General features: G+C 43.3%; 1 protein-coding gene across 4 annotated transcripts in view; it reads left to right on the top strand.

The window, feature by feature from the left end:
- The window catches only part of EHBP1L1 (EH domain binding protein 1 like 1), a 124,481-nt gene that overhangs the window by 51,873 nt on the left and 51,802 nt on the right, over nucleotides 1-20,806 (top strand). For all 4 annotated transcript variants that reach the window (XM_044269618.1, XM_044269616.1, XM_044269617.1 and 1 more), the window contains exons 2-4: nucleotides 5,162-5,219; nucleotides 14,864-14,959; nucleotides 17,742-17,795. In XM_044269618.1, coding sequence (XP_044125553.1) covers nucleotides 5,162-5,219; nucleotides 14,864-14,959; nucleotides 17,742-17,795 — 208 coding nt within the window. The remainder of the gene's footprint in view (nucleotides 1-5,161; nucleotides 5,220-14,863; nucleotides 14,960-17,741; nucleotides 17,796-20,806) is intronic.

Raw genomic sequence — 20,806 nt, 5'->3', positions numbered from 1 at the left:
AGCAGGCAATCATCAATATGTCTTTTCCACATAATGAATTCTCCTTTTCTATCTTTTACCTAACCTTGGTTTTATAAAATCCTTGTATCTTGTTTTATCGCGGATCACTACCCCCCCTCCCTTATCAGCCGGCTTGATCACAATATGTTCATTTTTCTCTAGCGATTTTAACGCCTTCATTTCTTCATGGGTTAAGTTATAATGAACAGGTTGAGAATCAATTTTTACTAGTTCTTTCAAATGCCCTCTATAAAAAAAATGGATTTATCTTTGTTCTTTTCATTATAGGGTTCGAGGTAACCTATTTGGCTATATTGAGCTTTCTTATAAACCTATAATATCCCTGCGAGAAGATCTAGCTTTATGACCTTTGTAAGTCTACTTCAAGCCATTCCCTGCTATTAGGCATTCCCATTTCTGGAAGACTCCAGACTGTGCTGTTCTGAAGACCTGTTGACAGGAAATGACTGCATTAGTGAAATGTGTCACCCGTGACTCATTTCTGATAAGCTCTTGAATAGCTATTATTTTTGATTTGTGAATGGTATGTGTTCATATTCATTTTATATTGAGCTTTCACAGTTACAAGCGCTTTCTTACTGAGTGATATTCAGCATGTGGCGAAACATCTGGAATGTCAATTAAAGGGTTTATCACAAAAATCTCCTACAACTCTTCTTGCATGAAATGTGTAGGAGCCTACTGTCAATGTGTGGACAGGCACAGCCGTTCATCTGTACAGAGGGAATCTGTCACCAGTTTTACGCTGCACTATATGGGCAGGGCGCATTGCTATGAGTGGACTCTGGCACTTGGTTCCTGCTTTGTAGGAATTTTAACAAAAGGACTGGGAATAAAAACCATGTGATGCTATGTCTGAACCATGGTCTGTGTCACAAATGCATTCTGCCCTCAGATAGGGCAGCGTAAAACTGGTGACAGTCTCATTAAAATGAATGTACAGTATACAGAATAAGGGTCCATTCGCACATCCGCAAAATGGGTCCGTATCCGTTCCGCAATTTTGCGGAACGGGTGCGGACCCATTCATTTTCAATGGGGCCACAAAAGATGCACTTCCATTCTGCAGCCCCTCAAAAAAATAGAACATGCCCTATTCTTGTCCGCAGACACAGACAAGAATAGGGATTTCTATTATAGTGCCGGCCATGTGCGGTCCACAAAATGCGGAATGCGGAACAAAATGCGGATGTGTGAATGGACCCTAAAGTAGAGATGAGCAAATGGAGTCTAACAAATCGATTTGTCTCATTAGCCAGGATGCTTCATCTGTGGGTGGGCTGTCCTCTCAGGTGAAGAAGCGCCCACCTGCCGTATGATTGACAGGACGGGACATCACGTCCGGCCCAGTCAGTCTCCTGCCTATGCCGAAGCTTATACTGTGCACGTGTCACTACCTGGAAGTGTAAATTTGAGTTTCAGCAGCGGTGTAGCTAAGAGATAGTGTCAGGATGTCCGGCAGTGTCACTCGTATGGCAGGTGGGCTCTTCTTCATCTGTGGGGGGCTGTCTTGCTAATAAGACGAATTCATTAGAAGAGATTTGCTTATCTCTAATATAAAGCGATGTACCAGCGCAAACAATGAAGAGGACATCAACACAGCGTCTTCATTGTGAAAATTGTGCATTTAGATGCTGCAAGGAGCAGCTGACTGTCAGGAAGGAAGTGTTACTAAGTGGAGGTGAAGCTCTGCATTGCATGCAGCGATCACCTCCACGGTATGAGGATGAGCGATGGATACAGAATCATGGTTTGCCGGCTGCAGAGTTCTGTTTATAAAGATCTGCTGCCCGGGATCGATGATTGAGATGTCCGCACCTCAGATCATTTCACCCGATGATCCAGCCATTCACTCGGGTGATCTGTGGTAGCTTTAGACCAAGCATACTCAACCTGCGGCCCTCCAGCTGTTGCAAAACTACAACTCCCAGCATGCACAAACAACCTACAGCTATCAGCCTACAGCAGGGCATTGTGGGAGCTGTAGTTTTACAACAGCTGGAGGGGCGCAGGTTGAGCATGCCTGCTTTAGACGGACAGATTATCAGGAATGAGCATTCGTAGGAACATTTGTTCCCGATAATCTGCCCGAACATCAGGCCATGTAAATCCAGCTTAAAGGGAACCTGTCCTGTGTTTATCACCAAATTAAACAAACTAGCCCTTATTATAATTGCTAATTTTAATTGTATATTCCTCCCCCTTTTTTCACATTAGTAATATAGTACCTTTGCATTCCTTATTATTTATTTTCCTGCCAATTATTACAATGAACGAATGACATCACAAATCATGCCTCGTTTTTCTTTATCTTATTATCTACCGTTTTATTTTTTATTTTTCTTGTGGCTCCGAAGTACTCATTTCAAATCCCGTGCATGCATGCAGTAACGCCACTCTCCCGGTCTTCTTTCTTATATAACGGTCATGCGCCAGTTATTTTCCTTCCAGAAGCTTCAAGTTGTTATTTCATCACGCCAAATAACTCCCGCTTCTACTGGTTTACCGGAAGTGAGGATAGACCTCACCAAAACATAGCCGACGCAGTTTACTTTATGATGTTTGAATGGGCATCATTACACTAATCAGCACCACCTGCGGGCTTTTGAGTGTCTGAACAAGTGAATAGGGGAGTGGCTACAGTGCTGAATAGAAAAAATGCTGGACTCAAATCAAAGTTATGTGTCACGCTGGACTCGGCATGCAGCACGTGGCTATTATGAGGCTAACCGGTTGTCACACCACTACGTAATTAATTAAAGGTGCTTTTTAATAGTTAATAATTGTATATAATCAGTACAACACTTCAAATGCTGGATTTAGCTGGTTACTGTGCTGGCTGTCTTCAACAGCCTGTATCTCTGCAATTCTCTTTGGAGGAGCATTCTCAGGAGCAGGAGCTCTATAATGTGCTTCCTCTCCACACTGTAGCTCAACAGGAACTCTGGCTCCTGACAGGAAGCAGGACCAGCCCACTCCTACCAAGAGGGGAGGAACAGAGTGGTAAGCCCTGTTCCTTGTGTTAACCCTTGTCATCCATTTCCTTAACTGGAACATACGGCCAAATAAACAATAAAACATTACATAACAAATATATACATAATTATACACAATTGTAGTACTCCCAGGACTGCGGTACTACCAGTTGGATGAGCTATTACACACCTTCTGTAGAATGTATTTCCCCATAAACTTCAATGGGGGTTGTAAAAAAATGAACATAAAATCTGCATAAAAACCATGATAAATGGGGGTTTATGTGGTATTTTTATTGCAGTTTTGTGCTATTTTCATGTGGGCTTTCTGCTTACAAATCTGTACTGCACAATGCGGATTATGTTACTTTTTCTGTGTGGCAGAGCCTCAGCGTTATACAGTACCAGCAACAGGGGCATGGCTATAAGGGAAGCAGGGGAAGCTGCTTTGGGGCCTGACCTCAGCAGGGGCCCACTCAGGATGAGGACTAAAAGATGTTATTGTCAGGGCCCTATGAACATTGTTATACAATGACATTATATACAGTAACACTGTAGGAAACAGACTGAGGGGCTGCCGGGCCTTGTCTGAGAGATAGAGCTTGACTAACCACAGGAGTGGGGGTTGCACAGGAGGAGGGGGTGGCAAAGAGGTTTCTTGGGGGTGCCCGTTTTAAAAAGTTGCTCAGTCATTTCTAGTTATGCCCCAGACCAGCAAAGTGTGTGAAATTAGACAAATCTCATGTACACCTTGCAGATTAGCTCTGCGCGGAAATTGACCTGCCGTGCAAATTGGCTGAATTCAGCCGATCACTTGCCATTGTGCTCAAGCACCAGGGAGTCTGTTTTTATAAAAAACTGACTTCCTGGTCAGGCAGTTTAGTTGGTGGTATTGTTCATAAGAACGACCCCATGGACGACTGATCAGCCAATCATTATCTCAAATGTATGGCCAGCTTAAGACAGTCCCCTCCCTACCTCTGCAGCTCAATTATACCCCAGCTAATGAGCGGTATGTATACAGAGTCTTGGTCCTCTATGTATAGGTGGGTGAATGTCCTTCAGCATTCAAGAAAAGCATTTACAGAGTATAAAATATGACATTTTTAAACTTGGTGCAACCTTCTGAGGAGTTTACATCCTCTTAAAGGAAAGTGACATTTAATGCTAATGATTAGTATACTGTTCACATCATGATAGCACTAAGACGGTCACCTTGAAGTAAAAGCGTGATTGAAACCAAAGCCAGAAACGGCATGAGCCAGGTTATATTGTCCAATATCATTCAGAAGCGTGCCTGGGATGTTTCTACATTGGATTCATTAAACTTTACACCAGAAAATGTTTATCATGTTTTTCCTTCCTTTCTTCAAGTATATAGTGCTAATTGTCTTATTTTTGCAAGAAAATATTAAGGGAAAAACATTGCTGCTTTCTTCTAAAAACAGTGACGCACTTGTCCATGGTTTGAGTCTCGATTAAAATGATTGGGGCTGAGCTGTGATACCACACACAACCTGTAGACAGGTGTGGAGATGCTTCTGGAAGACAGCAGTAATATTGGTCTATTCTTGAACCTGTCACCCTTCTCCAAACCCCCTTCTCCTTTGCTTCTAGTCCCTGCTGGACCGGCACTGTGACATGATGTCCACTGCTTCCAGCTGCTGGCAATCGGTAACCTCAGTGGTGACTTGTGCATGGAATGTCAAACTTCTTGTCCAGCAGGGACTAGAAGAAGAGGAGAAGGGACCCTGGTGCTGGAAGCTGAACCCGGTGGAATTGGCGCACTGTATAACGTATTTTTGGAGCTCCTGATTCTCCCTCAACAGATGATTTCAAGGAAGAAAAGAATTGAGCGCTATGAAATATCACGCCTGATCTTTTGTTGTCCATGGAGATAATCTGTCACCAGAGGACTCTCATTGAAAATACATACACGCACGGCCAAACTGCGCCTGTATGTATATTTCGGAGTTGGGAGAGATAGCTGTTCAACGGGCAGCCATTGAAGGTGTATGCATGTCTTTAGTGTTGTTGGCAGATTTAATTAAAGTTTAATTTAATGGTTTATGCTTGTTTTTTTTATTAGTCTGCAAAGGCAGATACAGCCTTTGTCTACGTTCAGACCTGCGCATTCACTAATGGATTTTAAACTTTTCTTGCAGGCAACCGGACAAAATAGTGATTGTATGGACTCGCAGGAACAGAAGAGTCTGCTCCAAGGTATTGACGCAGTATCTTCCAGTAAACATTCCCTGTCTTCTCTCTCTAAATGTCAACACATTTCTTACAGCTCAATCCCTTGCTTGTTGCCCTAGCCTAGGTGGTTCTTATACATATTGAACGCTGCCCCTCAGTGGGCTTTGTTTTATATATTGTCTTTTCACTTATTTGATGCTATAATGTGTTATTTACCATGTATGACCTGTACTTTTTCTTTTTTTTACTAGCAATGTTTTACATTATGGTAAATGACTAATTTGACCATATCTTAGTTCCCCCTTGGGGAGGGGGGTGTATGTTCCTTATACTCTGTATCCTTGTTGCGCTTCCCCTTGATGCTTGTTCTCCTTTGCATTGTTATGCTTGTTGAAATTATTAAACTATAAACACGTACACTCGTCTTGGCCAAGGTTACATGTTTATTCTAATGGGGAGAGGGAATAAGCTGTTGCTACGTGCCACTGGAAGGAAGGATGTTGGGGATATTGAAATCAACACCCTCAATCCCTGTTTCCCCTGACAGTAGACATTGCTGTGGGAACAAATGGAAAAATGTCCAGCATTGGTGCCAATGAAGATTCTAAGGCTCAGATGGATATTAAAGTTGGCTTCATAACAACTAGAAGGAGAAGGTTTTGATACGGTATTGGTATTTTTGGAAGAAGTTGCCAATACAGTATAAAAGAAGGTTGGATTATAGTTCTAATATAGTTCTCCTAGTATTTAAGATATATGTGGTGGGTCTGCAGCTCCACCTGCTCCCTGCCCACAGAATGTCTCCTTTTCTGGTCATTTCTGAAAAGTGGCGCAAATACGTCCCCCATAGTCCTAATAAAGCCTCCTACTTCCATATCTGCTTGAAGAACTTTATTGTCCCTCCAGTGGCAGCGTGTCCAAATTCCTAATTTCCCTCTCTTTCTCTGTTGGATGAGTGGACATTGCAAGACACTGGACATTGTTGACTCGACACGAGGTGATAGTTGTCCGGCCTGAGGGGTGCAATGATGAGTTAGAGCTATAAGTAAAAATAGATTTTCATGCTGAACCCGGACATACCCCCATTTTCACCCCTGCAGCCCCCCTGACTTCAGCATTGGAGCAGTTCATGCTGTGATACTACTCTTCTTTGCCCTGGGCTAAATCGCGCAGGGCAAAGGCATTTTCTGGAGTTCCGTTGACGTACCGGCTCTCTATATGGCTGCCAGGAAGCCCGGTGACCTTACCAGCACTGATTGGCAGGCTTTAGCACTGCCCTAGCCTGTAAAACGGCTAGGGCAGTGCTAAAGCCGGCCCATCAGAGTCGGTGATGTGACCGAACACACTGCTGGGTGGACGCTTCCGCACAGCAGTGTGTTATTGTAAATAAAAGGGCCCTTGCCCTGCGCGATCTAGCACAGGGCAAGGGAGTGCATCGGAGTATGAAATGCTCTGATGCTAACATCAGGGGGGCTGCCCAGGTGAAATTATGGGTATGTCCGGGCACTGAACCCGGACAACCCCTTTAAGGACCCAAACATTCCCTAACTTTTTACATTTTCTATTCATATGTCCATATAAGGGTTAAATTTTTTCTGGGCAATTTGTATTTTTATCGGTACCATTTAATTTACCATATCTTGAACTGGAAAAGAAGAAAAAAATCTTTGGGGTGAAATTGTTTTTACAGTGTTCACTGTGCACTAAAAATAACATTGCAACTTTATTCTGTGGGTCAGTATGATTGTAGCAACACCAAGTTGCTTTATATTATAGAAATTTTTGAAAGAGGAGGCACAAATTATGTTTATTTTATATTGTTCTTTTATATGCAAAATTGAGAAAGGCGGTGGCTTGAATTTTTATTTTTTTTAACATAAAAAAAATGTTTATTGTAATTTCTTGTGTACCCCAGGGGACCTAAATATTCGTGTTGAGCGGCAGGGTCAATATTCGATTTCGCGAAATTTCGCAAATATATGGGCGAATATTCGTCATATATTTGTGAATTCGCGAATTTGCTATCTTCGTTTAAATTTTTTTTCATTACTAAAATCGCAATGTAAAATTTGCATTCAGATGCATGTCAGACCAATCGCTTTATATGCAGATAGAGTTTTATAAAATATTCGTGATTGTGAAAATCGCCACTTAGGTCTAAGTAGATATTACTGATTGGTGCACTAAGTATTGTTGTAACATCACAGCACTATGTCTGTAGCATGTATGTATGGACAGCACAGAAATATCTCTCACATGGACATTGCGCATCCATTCTCCTGCTGCACACTATATACACGCCACTGGGCTCCCTGGTGACCTGGCGCACCATTTGCCTCGGGTGCTTATCTTCCTCATCAGTGCTGCTGTCACCTGACAAGGGAGGTGGCACCCATTCTAAGTCACCCTCCTCTTCATCCCCTGTAATGTCAGACCCAAGGTCGACCAGTGGTTGACTGAGGGGAGCAGCAGACGTGGAGCCCCTGACCTGGCTCCGCTGTCCCCTCGCTGACAGCTGGGTCTGGCTAGGTGCGGGGGTTCTGTGTCTGAAACCACCCGCACCAGTTAGAAGGGATATCACTAGGGTACTGACGGGTGGTACCCCCTGCTCCTCCTCCTCCTCTATCCCTTCCAAAAGGTCCTGAGCATCCGGGCCAAGCTCTAGCTCACTCTCCTGCATTACCACCCCCACGATGTTCATCTCACTGTCGCTGTCAAACAGCATCAGGGTCCATTCTTGAGGGCTGGTCCTGCAGGAGGCGGAGGGCTGCTAGTGCTCAGAGCCGGGGAAGAGGACTCTGTGCCACTAGCTTGTGTCACGAATTGCACCACTGCCTCTGCATCTTGAGATGAAATGGGGCAGCTGCCAGGCCCAAAAAAAATCATGGATGAGGCGGACGCCCCTGCCACCTGCGACCGCCCCTTCATAAGTAGAGGAGCAGCCCCGTGCTGGCAGTGGTCCAGCACTGGAACCAACTCCCCTACCATGACCACGGCTGCCGACACGTCCACGTGCACTCATGATGTGTTTTTATATACAACAAAAATATATAAGGAAAATAATGAGGGAATTTGGGCAAACTTTATTGGGTTGGGGACAATGGGGCAAAAAAGGTAAAATAAAATATACATGAAACCCTAAAACAAAGAAAAATACTTTTTTTTTCACAGAAAAAAAGACGCTGACACTAATCGCTACTCACACGAAACCCTAAAACACTAACCCTAAAACACAGAAAAAGAGGGTTTTTTTGTTTTGTTTTTTTCACGGACAAAAGACGATGACACCAATCGCTACCAACACGAAACCCTAAAACACTAACCCTAAAACAAAGAAAAATACTTTTTTTTCATAGAAAAAAGACGCCGACACTAATCACTACCCACACAAAACCCTAAAACACAGAAAAAACTTTTTTTTTTTCACACACGAAGCAGACATCAAAAGCCTACACTATACTATATCTCTATCTAACCTACACTACGCCCTGCACTGGACCCTATCAGCTAGATTATTCACTATTTCAGCTACCTAACTAATGTACCTAACACCCTACACTGGAAACTATCAGCTACACTATTCACTCACTAACCTACACTGACTATCTACCACTACATATCTGGATTATATATATATGAACTAACTATATAATGTTCCTAACACCCTACACTGGAACCTATCAGCTACACTATTCACTCACTAACCTACACTATCTAACACTATTTGGATTATATATACATTGCCTCGCAAAAGTATTCAACCACCTTGACTTTTTTCGTATTCAATGTTTTGTTAATCTGAATTTTATGTGACGAATCAGAATACAATAGTCTAAGTTGGTGAAGTGAAATGAGAAAAATATATAAATAAAACTATTGTTTAGAAATAGAAAACAGAAAATTGGCATGTGCGTATGTGTTCACCCCCTTGTTAGGAAGCCCATAAAAACCTCTGGTGCAACCAATTACCTTTAGAAGTCACATAATTAGTGAAATGATGTCCACCTGTGTGCAATCTAAGTGTCACATGATCTGTCATTACATATACATACCTTTTTTGAAAGGCCCCAGAGGCTGCAACACCTAAGCAAGAGGCATCACTAACCAAACACTGCCATGAAGACCAAGGAACTCTCCAAACAAGTAAGGGACAATGTTGTGGATAAGTACAAGTCAGGGTTAGGTTATAAAAAAATATCCAAATCTTTGATGATCCCCAGGAGCACCATCAAATCTATCATAACCAAATGGAAAGAACATGGCACACAGCACAAAGACCTAAGGTAACCCTGGAGGTACTTCAGAGTTCCACAGCAGAGACTGGAGTATCTGTACATAGGATGAGAATAAGACGTGCGCTCCATAGAGTTCGGCTTTATGGCAGAGTGGCCAGAAGAAAGCCATTACTTTCAGCAAAAACAAAAAGGCATGTTGTGAGTTTGCGAAAAGGCATGTGGGAGACTCCCAAAATGTATGGAGGAAGGTGCTCTGGTCTGATGAGACTAAAATTGAACTTTTCAGCCATCAAAGAAAACACTATGTCTGGCGCAAACCCAACACATCACATCACCCAAAGAACACCATCCCCACACTGAAACATGGTGGTGGCAGCATCATGCTGTGGGGATATTTTTCAGCAGCCGGGACTGGGAAACTAGTCAAAATTGAGGGAAAGATGGATGGTGCTAAATACAGGGATATTCTTGAGCAAAACTTGTACCACTCTGTGCGTGATTTGAGGCTAGGACGGAGGTTCACCTTCTAGCAGGACAATGACCCCAAACACACTGCTAAAGCAACACTTGAGTGGTTTTATGGGAAAGATCTGGGCTTTTGGGCCTAGTCAAAGCCCAGATCTCAATCCAATAGAAAATCTGTGGTCAGACTTAAATATTGCTGTTCACAAGCGCAAACCATCCAACTTGAGGGAGCTGGGGCAGTTTTGCAAGGAGGAATGGGCAAAAATCCCAGTGGTAAGATGTGGCAAGCTCATAGAGACTTATCCAAAGCGACTTGGAGCTGTGATTGCCACAAAAGGTGGCTCTATAAAGTATTGACTTTAGGGGGGTGAATAGTTATACACATTGACTTTTTTTGTTATTTTGTCCTATTTGTTGTTTGCTTCACAATAAAATAAAAAACATCTTCAAAGTTGTGGGCATGTTCTGTAAATAAAATGATGCAAATACTCAAACAATCCATGTTAATTCCAGGTTGTGAGGCACCAAAATACGAAAAAAAGTCAAGGGGAGTGAACACTTTTGTAAGGCGCTGTATGAGGTTTGAGAAGTCACAGCAATTCAGCACAGCACGAAGATCACAATCCTCTCTCTCTCACAACTGCATGAAACAGCATAAAATGGCTGTGGGGAGTTTCTCTTATATAGTAAAGGGTAGGCAACTTTCCTATTGGTTGCTAGGGAAGTTGCTAAGCTCTTGCAGCCTTCTCATTGGCCCACAAGATAGAAGCAGGGAGGGATCATATGTACTGTGAAAAAAATAAAAATTACTTTTACTTGCCACAGGCATTTCTTATCACACAGTCCAGACCTTTATTTTAGTAACTATTCCTCATGCAATCCGAATTATTGAGTCTCTATGACTCTATGTTGTGCCATTCCTCTATTATTTCTATTAGAAGTATATGAATGAAATGCCAATTGTGTGTTACCAGTTGCACAATCTGACACTGGCACCACCGAATGGGCAGTGTCACACTATGCAGGGGCACACCTCCAACTGTTAACACCCAGTTGGCAATTCATTCATAAACTTCTAGTAGGAATAATAAGTGATTGCCATAAGATTGAGCCATAAGAATAGATGCTTTAGAATTTTAATTTAATGTTATACAATTATTTATTAAGCAGACATGTCAGGAGTGCTGACAGATCCTCTCTAAGGGTGAACAAAAATGTTAGACGGACACGTGATCTGAGAAAAGACGGTGCACTGTATGCTATCTGGTGCCACGGTGGAGTAGTCAATAACAGCTCCATACAAAGCTTGATTTGGCAGGTGGTTATTGGCAAGAGCTTCCTAACTCCGGGTGGTTTGTTTGACTTCAAGCCGTTTGGCCTGGGGAACGCTCCAACTACCGTTAGCGCCTCTGGAGCACTGTCTGGGGGACTTACATTTCCAGACTATAGTGTACTTGGATGGTATTATTGTGTATTCTGGATCCTTTGCCAAACACCTTCAGTACTGGGGCGACCTGTTTGTGCAACCGCAGTGCTTCAGGCTTACGTTGAAGTCTACAAAGTGCCATGCTTGACAGGATCCAGCCACAGAACCACATGATACTGTTTTCGGTGCAGAGTTAAATATTTTATGTTACACATATTTCAGGCACAGGATATTTGCTTATGCTTCATCCAAGAATTATAGCTCATGAATTTACTAGCAATTTGAAACGCTATAATTCTTGGATGAAGCATGCACAAATACCCTTTGTTTGAAAAACGTGTTTAATAAAAAATGGTTTCTGGATGCTGTAATAAACGGCGTGCGGTACTAATCTATCTGTTTATTGCCATGGGGGACAGCGCATGATAAAGTATCTGTGGCACGTGGTATCAGCTGGGGATGTTGACCCCGACCCAGACAAAGTGAAAGCTGTGGAGGAGTGGTGAGTTTTGTATGCGATTATGTTGCATTCTTCTGTTTTTTTCAGTGCGAGTGCAATGCATTTTACACGCGCGTGAGAAAAAACTGAATGTGGTACCCAGACCCAAACCCAGACTTCTTCACTGAAGTTCGGGTTTGGCTTAGGTATTATGTAGATTTTAATATTTTCCCATATAACATGGTTAAAAGGGAAAATAATAGCATTCTTAATGCAGAATGTTAAGTAAATTAGGGATGGAGGGGTTAAAAAACATCCACTTGTTCGCGCTGCCCGGCTTGTCTTCTTTCTTCTTCTTTGATGACCTGGGAGGAAAAGGACCTTTGGTGATGTCACTGCACTCATCACATGGTCCATCACTAAATGTCACCAAAGGTCCTTTTCCTCCCAGGTCATCAAAGTAGAAGACAGGAGAGAAGTCAGGCTGCGCGAACAAGTGGATGAGGTGAGTTTAATAATCTGTATTTTTTTAACTCCTCCATCCCTAATTTACTTAGCATTCTGTATTAAGAATGCTATTATTTTCCGTTATAACCATGTTATAAGGGAAAATAATAATGATCGGGTCCCCATCCTGATCGTCACCTAGAAACCATGCGTGAAAATCGCACTGCATCCGCACTTGCTTGCGGATGCTTGCAATTTTCACGCAGCCCCATTCACTTCTATGGGGCTTGCATTGCGTGAAAAACACACAAAATAGACCATGCTGTGATTTTCACGCAACGCACAAGTGATGCATGAAAATCACCGCTCATGTGCACAGCCCCATAGAAATGAATGGGTCTGGATTCAGTGCGGGTGCAATGCGTTCACCTCACGCATTGCACCCGCGCAGAAAACTCACCCGTGTGAAAGGGGCCTTACATATGCTTATCCCTGTCCTGGTAGGATACTACAATGTGATTTTTGGGGATTTGCCATAGTTTACTGCATCAGTTGCTCACTGGCCTTCCCTTGGACCAGAAGTCATTCAATTGGTGAGAGGTGGTAAGGCAATGGACAGATGGACAGCAAGCAGAATTTCAGCGACTGGTACTGGTCCCAATGTTGGCCTTTTTAGGCTACACTGTAACTTTCTAACTGAGCACTGATGCCGACCTTCAAGGACTGGTGCTGTCTTAGTGCAGAAGCAAGAAGAAGTGAAGAGAGTTATTGCTTATGGCGGTAGGAGATTACAACCTTTGGAATAGAACCTGGTCAGCTATAGTTCCTTCTGGCTTGAATTGCTGGCCATGTATGGGCCATGACAGAATGGTTTGCTGAGTACCAAGTTGGAAATCCTTAGGTGTACCTGTCCACTGCTAAACTGGTGGCACTGGTGCAGAGGTGGGTCACATGGCTAGTTCGGTTCAACTATGAAAATTGATGCCAGCTGGGAAAGAACAACAAAAAAGCTGACTTCATGTCTCACCACCCTGTAGAAAGTCTGAGATTGGAAGTAGATGACTGATGTTGAAAGGCAACCTGCACACACCTCTCTAGCTCTCAACTCTATCATAGCAAAAGTATAAACCAAGGATGAGTGGGCCGCAAAACGTATTACTGACCCGGAGCTAAACTGCATTTGGGAAGGAGTCCAATAAGAACAGTAGGAGGTGTTCCCCAAGGGCCATTGTTTCTGGTGATGGGTAGCTGGACTTAGGGGATCGTATCAGAGTGTTTGGCTCCCGAGAAAATATCACAACTTATGGGAACTAGTAGTTTCAATATCTGTGGTTGAAGAAGTTACTGATTTGTCCAAGATAGTTTGGGACACTGCCATGCTGTTATGCTAGTTTTCATTCCAGGGGCACAGACTGCCAGAGGTGCACTTAATTTATGAGGAGGCGCACTTTTAAAACACCATCCCATCATAAATTAGGAGCATCTTCCAGCAGCAACGCTAACAAAAAAGGAACGTAATAGACCTTTTCGACCAGTGCTGTACATGTAGATGGTGCCCGCTTTAAACAGCAGACACACGGGCCTAGTGTCTGTGGCCGGTGGTAATGCTGATCGCAGACTTTTAACCCTTCAGGTGCTGTGGTCAAACATGGGCAAAAAAAGTGAGCTTCCGGGTTTGTCCCGACTCCCCCTGGCCTCCTGAGTGACAAGAGGCTACAGCACATTACAGTGCCTTCTGTACTTTTCATTAATACCATTTTGGGGTTTGTATGACATTTGATTGCTTTTTATAAAATTTTTGGGTGGGACCAAAACGACTAATTGACCATTTGGGCATTTTTTTCGCCGTTTGTCGTATGAAATAAATATTTTAATATTTAAGTAGTAAGGGTGTTTTTGCATGCGGCAATGTCTGCATGCGGCGTGGCTTTTAAAATTTTTAATAAATAAAAATCTGGAAAGTGTGGCATGCATTTGTACTCAGCCCCTCTGAGTCAATAATTTCACTGCAATTTTTAGAAATAATTTTTTTTAAAAAATTCAAATCGCCCCCTTTCCCCAAAATGAAAATAAAAATACATAAATAAAAAATACACATCTTGGGCGTCACCGCGTGTGTAAAAACTCCTGTACTATTAAAATAAAAAAATATTTATTTCAAAAAGCATATGGCGAAATATAAAAAAAGTCAAAATGGTATCAATCAAAAGCTCAGATTGTCCTGCAAAATGACCCCTAAGGGCTCATGCACACGAATGTATTTTGTTTCCATGTCCGTTCTGTTTTTCTTCTGGATAGGATGCGGACCCATTTATTTCAATGGGTCCACAAGAAATGCGGACAGATGTGTGCTGTCTGCATCCGTATGTCTGTTTCCGTAACCCCACAAAAATTATAGAATATGTCCTATTCTTATCCGTTTTGCGGATAAGGAAGGGCATTGTTACAATGGATCCGCAAAAAAACAAACGGATGCAATACGAATTTCACATGGACATCACCCGTATTTTTTGCGGATCCGTGTTTTGTGGACTTCAAAATACATACAGTCGTGTGCATGAGCCCTAATACAGCTCTATACAAATGTACAAAAAAGTTATAGGGAGCAGAATATGTCCCTCTGTGACATTTGCCTTTTTAATACTGTTTTCTCCAGGCCCATAGCTGGCAGCCGGGGATCAAGGACCCTTTCCGTGGATCGGTCGTCTGGGCTGTTCCTGAAAATGTGGACATTACAGCAACACTATATAGAGTAAGTAATAATGCCAGTGAAAATAATTCAGGTAAAATAATTCTTAGAGCAACATCGATGCTAGAAAATTGGTGTAAAAATGTAATGACCATGTAGTGGTGGCTGCACACAGTGCAGCATCAAATCTGCGCCAAACAAATAAACACACAGAAACATTGTATAACATTTTTGGTGCATTTTTATAAATTTTTTAGTACTGATTTTGGTTCAGATTTTCTGTTTATGTAAATAATCCCAGAAGGTATGGAATCACAAACACAAATGACACGCAGCAAATGTTAAAATCCGCAGAACGGGTCAATTTCCGCACTTAAGAAAAAAAGAAAAGTGTACGTGAGATTTGTGAAATCTCGTTCACTTTGCTGTTACTGTATTACGCTGCTGTTTTTCCACACAAAATCTTTACAGAAAAAACTTACATAATCTGTGTGCAGCCATCCTACCACTAGTTTACAGATAAGGCTATGTTCACACCTGTGTCAAGCTTTCCAGCAGTTTTGATAGTAGAAATACCACAGCTTGCACAACTGTTCTTGCATTTAAACCTTGATACCTCCTTCACACAGGCAGGTTCAATGCGTGAGGTGAACGCATTGCAACCGCACTGTATCCGGACCCATTTATTTCTATAGGGCTGTGCACATGAGCGGTGATTTTCACGCATCACTTGTGCGTTGCGTGAAAATCGCAGCATGCTCTATATTGTGCGTTTTTTATGCAACACAGGCCCCATAGAAGTGAATGGGGCTGCGTGAAAATCACAAGCATCCGCAAGAAAGTGGCGATGTGGTGCAATTTTCACAATCGGGATGGGGACAATCGGGATGGGGACCCGATCTTTATTATTTTCCCTTATAACATGGTTATAAGGGAAAATAATAGCATTCTTAATACAGAATGCTAAGTAAATTAGAAATGGAGGGGTTAAAAAATAATAAAAAAATAATTAAACTCACTTTCTTCTTCTTTGATTACCTGTGAGGAAAAGGACCTTTGGTGACGTCACTGCACTCATCACATGGTCCATCACCATGGTGTTGTACCATGTGATGAGCGCAGTGATGTCACCAAAGGTCCTTTTCCTCGCAGGTCATCAAAGAAGAAGAAAGAAGACAAGCCGGGCAGCGCGAACAAGTGGAGTTTAATTATTTATTTTTTATTTTTTAACCCCTCCACCCCTAATTTAAAAATTTAAAATAATAAAATCTACGCAACACCTAACCCAAACCCGAACTTCTGTGAAGAAGTTCGGGTCTGGGTACCAAACATGTCGATTTTTCTCACACGCGTGCAAAACGCATTAAAATGCTTTGCACTCGCGCAGAAAAATTGCGCATTTTCCCGCAACGCACCTGCATCCTCTCCAGCCCTCACACGTGACGCCCGTGTGAAAGAAGCCTAAGGGAACCTATTATAAGCCAGCAGACATACCACTATTGCTTCTGTTATGAAGCCATATTGAAGACGTAAGCCTGATGTATGAGGAATAATCACAACAGCGTACAGCTAGCACTTTACAAAAAAATGAATAAAAGCAGTCTTAACTCCTTGGACTCGTAAATAGTTTGTTAGGCTGGCTTCACATCACAAATTCTCATCCTGAAAGAACGTTTGAGGGTTCACATCACCGAAAAATAAAGGAAAAAATGGATCCTGTATTTTAAGCATCCGTTATGCTCAGTTATGCGCATCTGGCATCTGTTTTAGCCATTTCCGTTATTTTATTAAAGTCCTGCATACTAAATGAATGGGACCACATCTGATCGGCAAAAAAAGCTGATCGGATGTGGACCAAAACCATGATTGTGTGCATGAGGCCTTATTTTGTTTTTGATTTTCCCTCCCCACCTTCATAAGCCGTAGCTTTTCAAGCTGTGTTTTTATGTAGCCATTTGAGGACTTGTATTTTGTGAGACAAGTTATATTTTTTAGTGGCTCAATTTAAGTTAATTGAAAAAAAAAAACGCTATTCTATCATTGTTTTGGGGTTTTTGCATTCACTGTGCGGTAATGCTGACACGTTACCCTTACTGTGCCCATCTGTACCACCACAGTGATACCAAATTCATATAGTTTTTCTTGTCCTTTACTAGTTAAAAAATATGTTAAATACTTACTTTGGCTGCTATTTTCTGACACCCATACCTTTTTTATATACCGTAGTTCTGTTAGGGCATATTTTTGCACGGCAAGCTGTTTTTATTTGTACCATATTGGGGTACATACAACTTTTTGATCACTTGCGTGAAATGTGCTTTTTTTCAAACACCAATTCAGACCTGAAAATACACTATGCTGCAATTTTACAAAATGCCAAACACACACACAAAATGCTCCACAATTGAAAAATGAATAAAATATGTGTGTGCACTACTTTTCATATTTCTCATAGACTTTCACCAAATGTCTGGAGTTTGCTTTTTTTCATTAAAACGCTTCAGGATAGGTAATCAATATCAAATTGGTGGGGAACAACTCCAGGCCCCTCCCCCATTGATCAGCTGTAAGAGGATGCAGCGCTCCATGAGTGCTTAGGCCCGGTGACATCACGTTCATTGGTCACATGACCTAGGCATCTCAGTCCCATTCACTTGAATGGGGCTGAGCTGCAGTACAAAGCATGGCCAATCCACGGCGCTATGCTTGGTAAACTGTGAGGATGCAGCTGCTCTCCCTGTCTCTCCTGAGGATAGACCATCACTATGAAAATCCCCAAAAACCTCTATAAATATAAATAAAATAAAATGGACAAATAACCCATGAATTAAATTCTTCTCTGCAGGACCCACACTCTGATCACTTTGAGGAGAAAGAATGGACATTTCAAGTTGAGGGGGTAAGTGTGACCCATCGCCTGGTGTATTAATTCCTGCTTCACGCTGTCTCCATGTCTTCATTGTCAGCCATTACTGATGACCCCTAATCCCTTCTGCTTGTGTAAGCTGGACGTACAGCAATGTAATTGTAATTGGAGCAGAGTTAATAATTATACCGCCTGAGGCAGAGCAGAAAGCCACGACAGAGGCATGTGAGATTAAGCATGGTGTGCTTGAGAAATTGCTGCTTGATTCATGTCAAGCCACGATATTCAGATTCGTTAATGTGCATTTTACAGGGCAGGGTAGTCATTTGTCTATGAAGCGTTTCCTGAGCGGCAGCAGCTGTACAGTGCGAGCAGTGCACTCAGCAGTGTAATGTGAGCGTATATCAAGCGGAAGAAAGTATCTTTCACAGGAAACTTCCTCATATGTCTCAAATACTGTGGAAATTTCTGCAGCAGCAAAATGGATCAGATTGTAAGTGATCTCATTCACACGCTGTGCACATTTATGTTATGCATATTACCCACGCATTTCACTCTTTGCAATGCACCAGATAAAATCTGAGGCAGATCCGCAGCAAAATCTGTGACAAATCCTCATGTAGATCAGTCCGATGTCACACAGATCTGTCCCATGTGGATGAATTTCACTGTTTTCCATCTGGATGGGATCCATTTTGCGACCATCCCATTAATTTCAATGGTTATATGCACATGACGGGGGTACGGGTTCCTCCTGCTCGACTCGCAATCCCCCGACCAACACTTCCTACACTAAACCACACTCCCCACCTGGACCCAAGTCACTTACACCACACTACTCTTCCGGACCTTCACCTTAAGAACCACACAGACACCAGGCTGGAATTAATTGGCCACAGCAGCCGTTTATTAAACAATACAAGTAAGATTTTTATAACAGTATATCACAATATATATAACAATATATATACCACCGCGGAGCCCTCCCATCCTCATTACCAAAGAACAACACTGACTTCAAGGACCTCCCCCTGCCACAGACCCGCAGACTTGACCCCTCAAGACTGCGCGTACCTCCACACACCAAGCGCAACCTCAATGCCGTCTTGCAGCACCAAGCTCCACATGTCGATTCCTACTCCATTCAGATGCACGCCATCTGCCCTCCAGAAGGCACCCACTCCGTTCTCCAGCTCCCTATGTCTCACCGCTACTGCCCCATTCCTAACCATAAACCGACCGATCGCTCAGTTCAACTTCACCCTTGCTCTATTCACTCCCTCAACCGAACGGGCCCCCCTCCAAACCTTCCTCGGAACAATATCCGACCACACCGTTATCAACCGCGGAAACAGGGCCCATAATCTCAACAAATCAAATTTCATATCACCCAGGATCTCCCGAAAAGGCCGTGCCGCCAAGTCGTTGCCGCCCACATGCAGCACCAAGATATCCGGCGCCCTATCCAATCTGACATATCGGTGTACCTCCGGCAGCACCCCACTCCATACCATCCCCCTTCGCCCTATCCACCTTACCACCGCCTCTGACCGCGGGAAACCAAGTTGTTCGCCGTCCGGCCGAATTGCTGTCCGTGCGGCTCCCAGAAAACATACGAATGCCCCAGTATCCATACCAGGGAAGGCTCCGCCCCTGAAACGAGAAATCAAATGAAACCATACAACCTCACCTAACTCATTCTAAACTTACAATACCCACAACACCTCACTCCACAGCCCCTTTTATTTACAAACCATTGACCCGGACATATGACCTCAAACGGACCGACTCCCAACGACCTATCCTTTTTATTACCTCGTCCCCTAAACTCCACTGAGCCACCTCGGTGGCCGCTCCAATCCAATTTAAAAGGGGTGGAATAACCCACCCCTTTTAAATCCAAACTAAGCAGACATCTATCAAAAACGGCAGTGAATTGGAACCGGGACAAAAAGGAGCCATCCTTATGCACTAATAATGGGCGACCCTCCAACTCCACTAACCCATAATCCCGCATACAACGAACCGGGCACATTGAGCAGCCCGGTACACTGAAGAACACCACTCTCCCTTCCACATCTGTTTTCAACCGCCAAATAACAAATTCCACCCGATCCTGACACAGCTCGACGTCCGATCTAAGCAAACCTCCCACCCACCGGGTCATCGGACAAACCTATTCTCTTATTAACCGCAATGCCCCAAAAAACTCCAACGAGAAGGCCAACTTCAACAACCTCCTCTCCCCTTCAGAACTACAAACCCCCCGTAACTGTTCCTCCAGTAATAACAGCAACTCAAATGATACCGGACGCCTACCATCCACCCGCACCCCCAACCCCCGCCAACCCTTCAAAGCTCTGGTGACTAAAAAGGATTTGGTAATGTCCCCCATCTTCCGCAACTTAAAGCCAAATGCCAACCCTGCCATGTACCGGTTAATCTTTACCACTGACCAGCCTTCATCCTTGCAATGCCCCAAAAAATGACAATAACGCCACCTCCCCGTCCTCAATCCCGCCTCCCAAACTACTTCACCACTCCTCCCAACATTTCCATGCTGCTAGATATGTTGCCCACGTACCTGGCGCCAATGAAGCCTGTACGAGCCTTGCTATGGTTCCTCCAGAATCTCTCACAACCCACTCGTACACCCCTACCTCTTCCGCTTGTGGGGCCAGCTGCCGGAAACTATCATACTGTAAACGAGAAAGAGCGTGAGCGATTTCGTTATTCACACCTGGTACATGCACCGCCACCACCCAAGCATTCAGTGCCAAACACTCTAACACCAATCGCTGAAGCAACTTTACTACCAACGGCGATGACGCAGATAGCCCATTTATTGCGTGCACCACCCCTAAGTTGTCACAGTGGAACCGCACCTTCTTATCCCGAAAAGCCTCCCCCCACAACAAAACTGCCAAGACAATGGTAAAAAGTTCTAGCAAAGCCAGGTTCCGCAACCAGCCTTTCTCGGCCCAACCTGTCGGCCAACTCCCTGCACACCACTGGCCTCCCCAATAAGACCCAAATCCCCCACT

This window comes from Bufo gargarizans, chromosome 10 (assembly GCF_014858855.1).
Source record: "Bufo gargarizans isolate SCDJY-AF-19 chromosome 10, ASM1485885v1, whole genome shotgun sequence".
Taxonomy (NCBI): Eukaryota; Metazoa; Chordata; class Amphibia; order Anura; family Bufonidae; genus Bufo; species Bufo gargarizans.
Note: the sequence above shows the minus strand (reverse complement) of the source record. Positions and strands in the feature narration are given on the sequence as shown.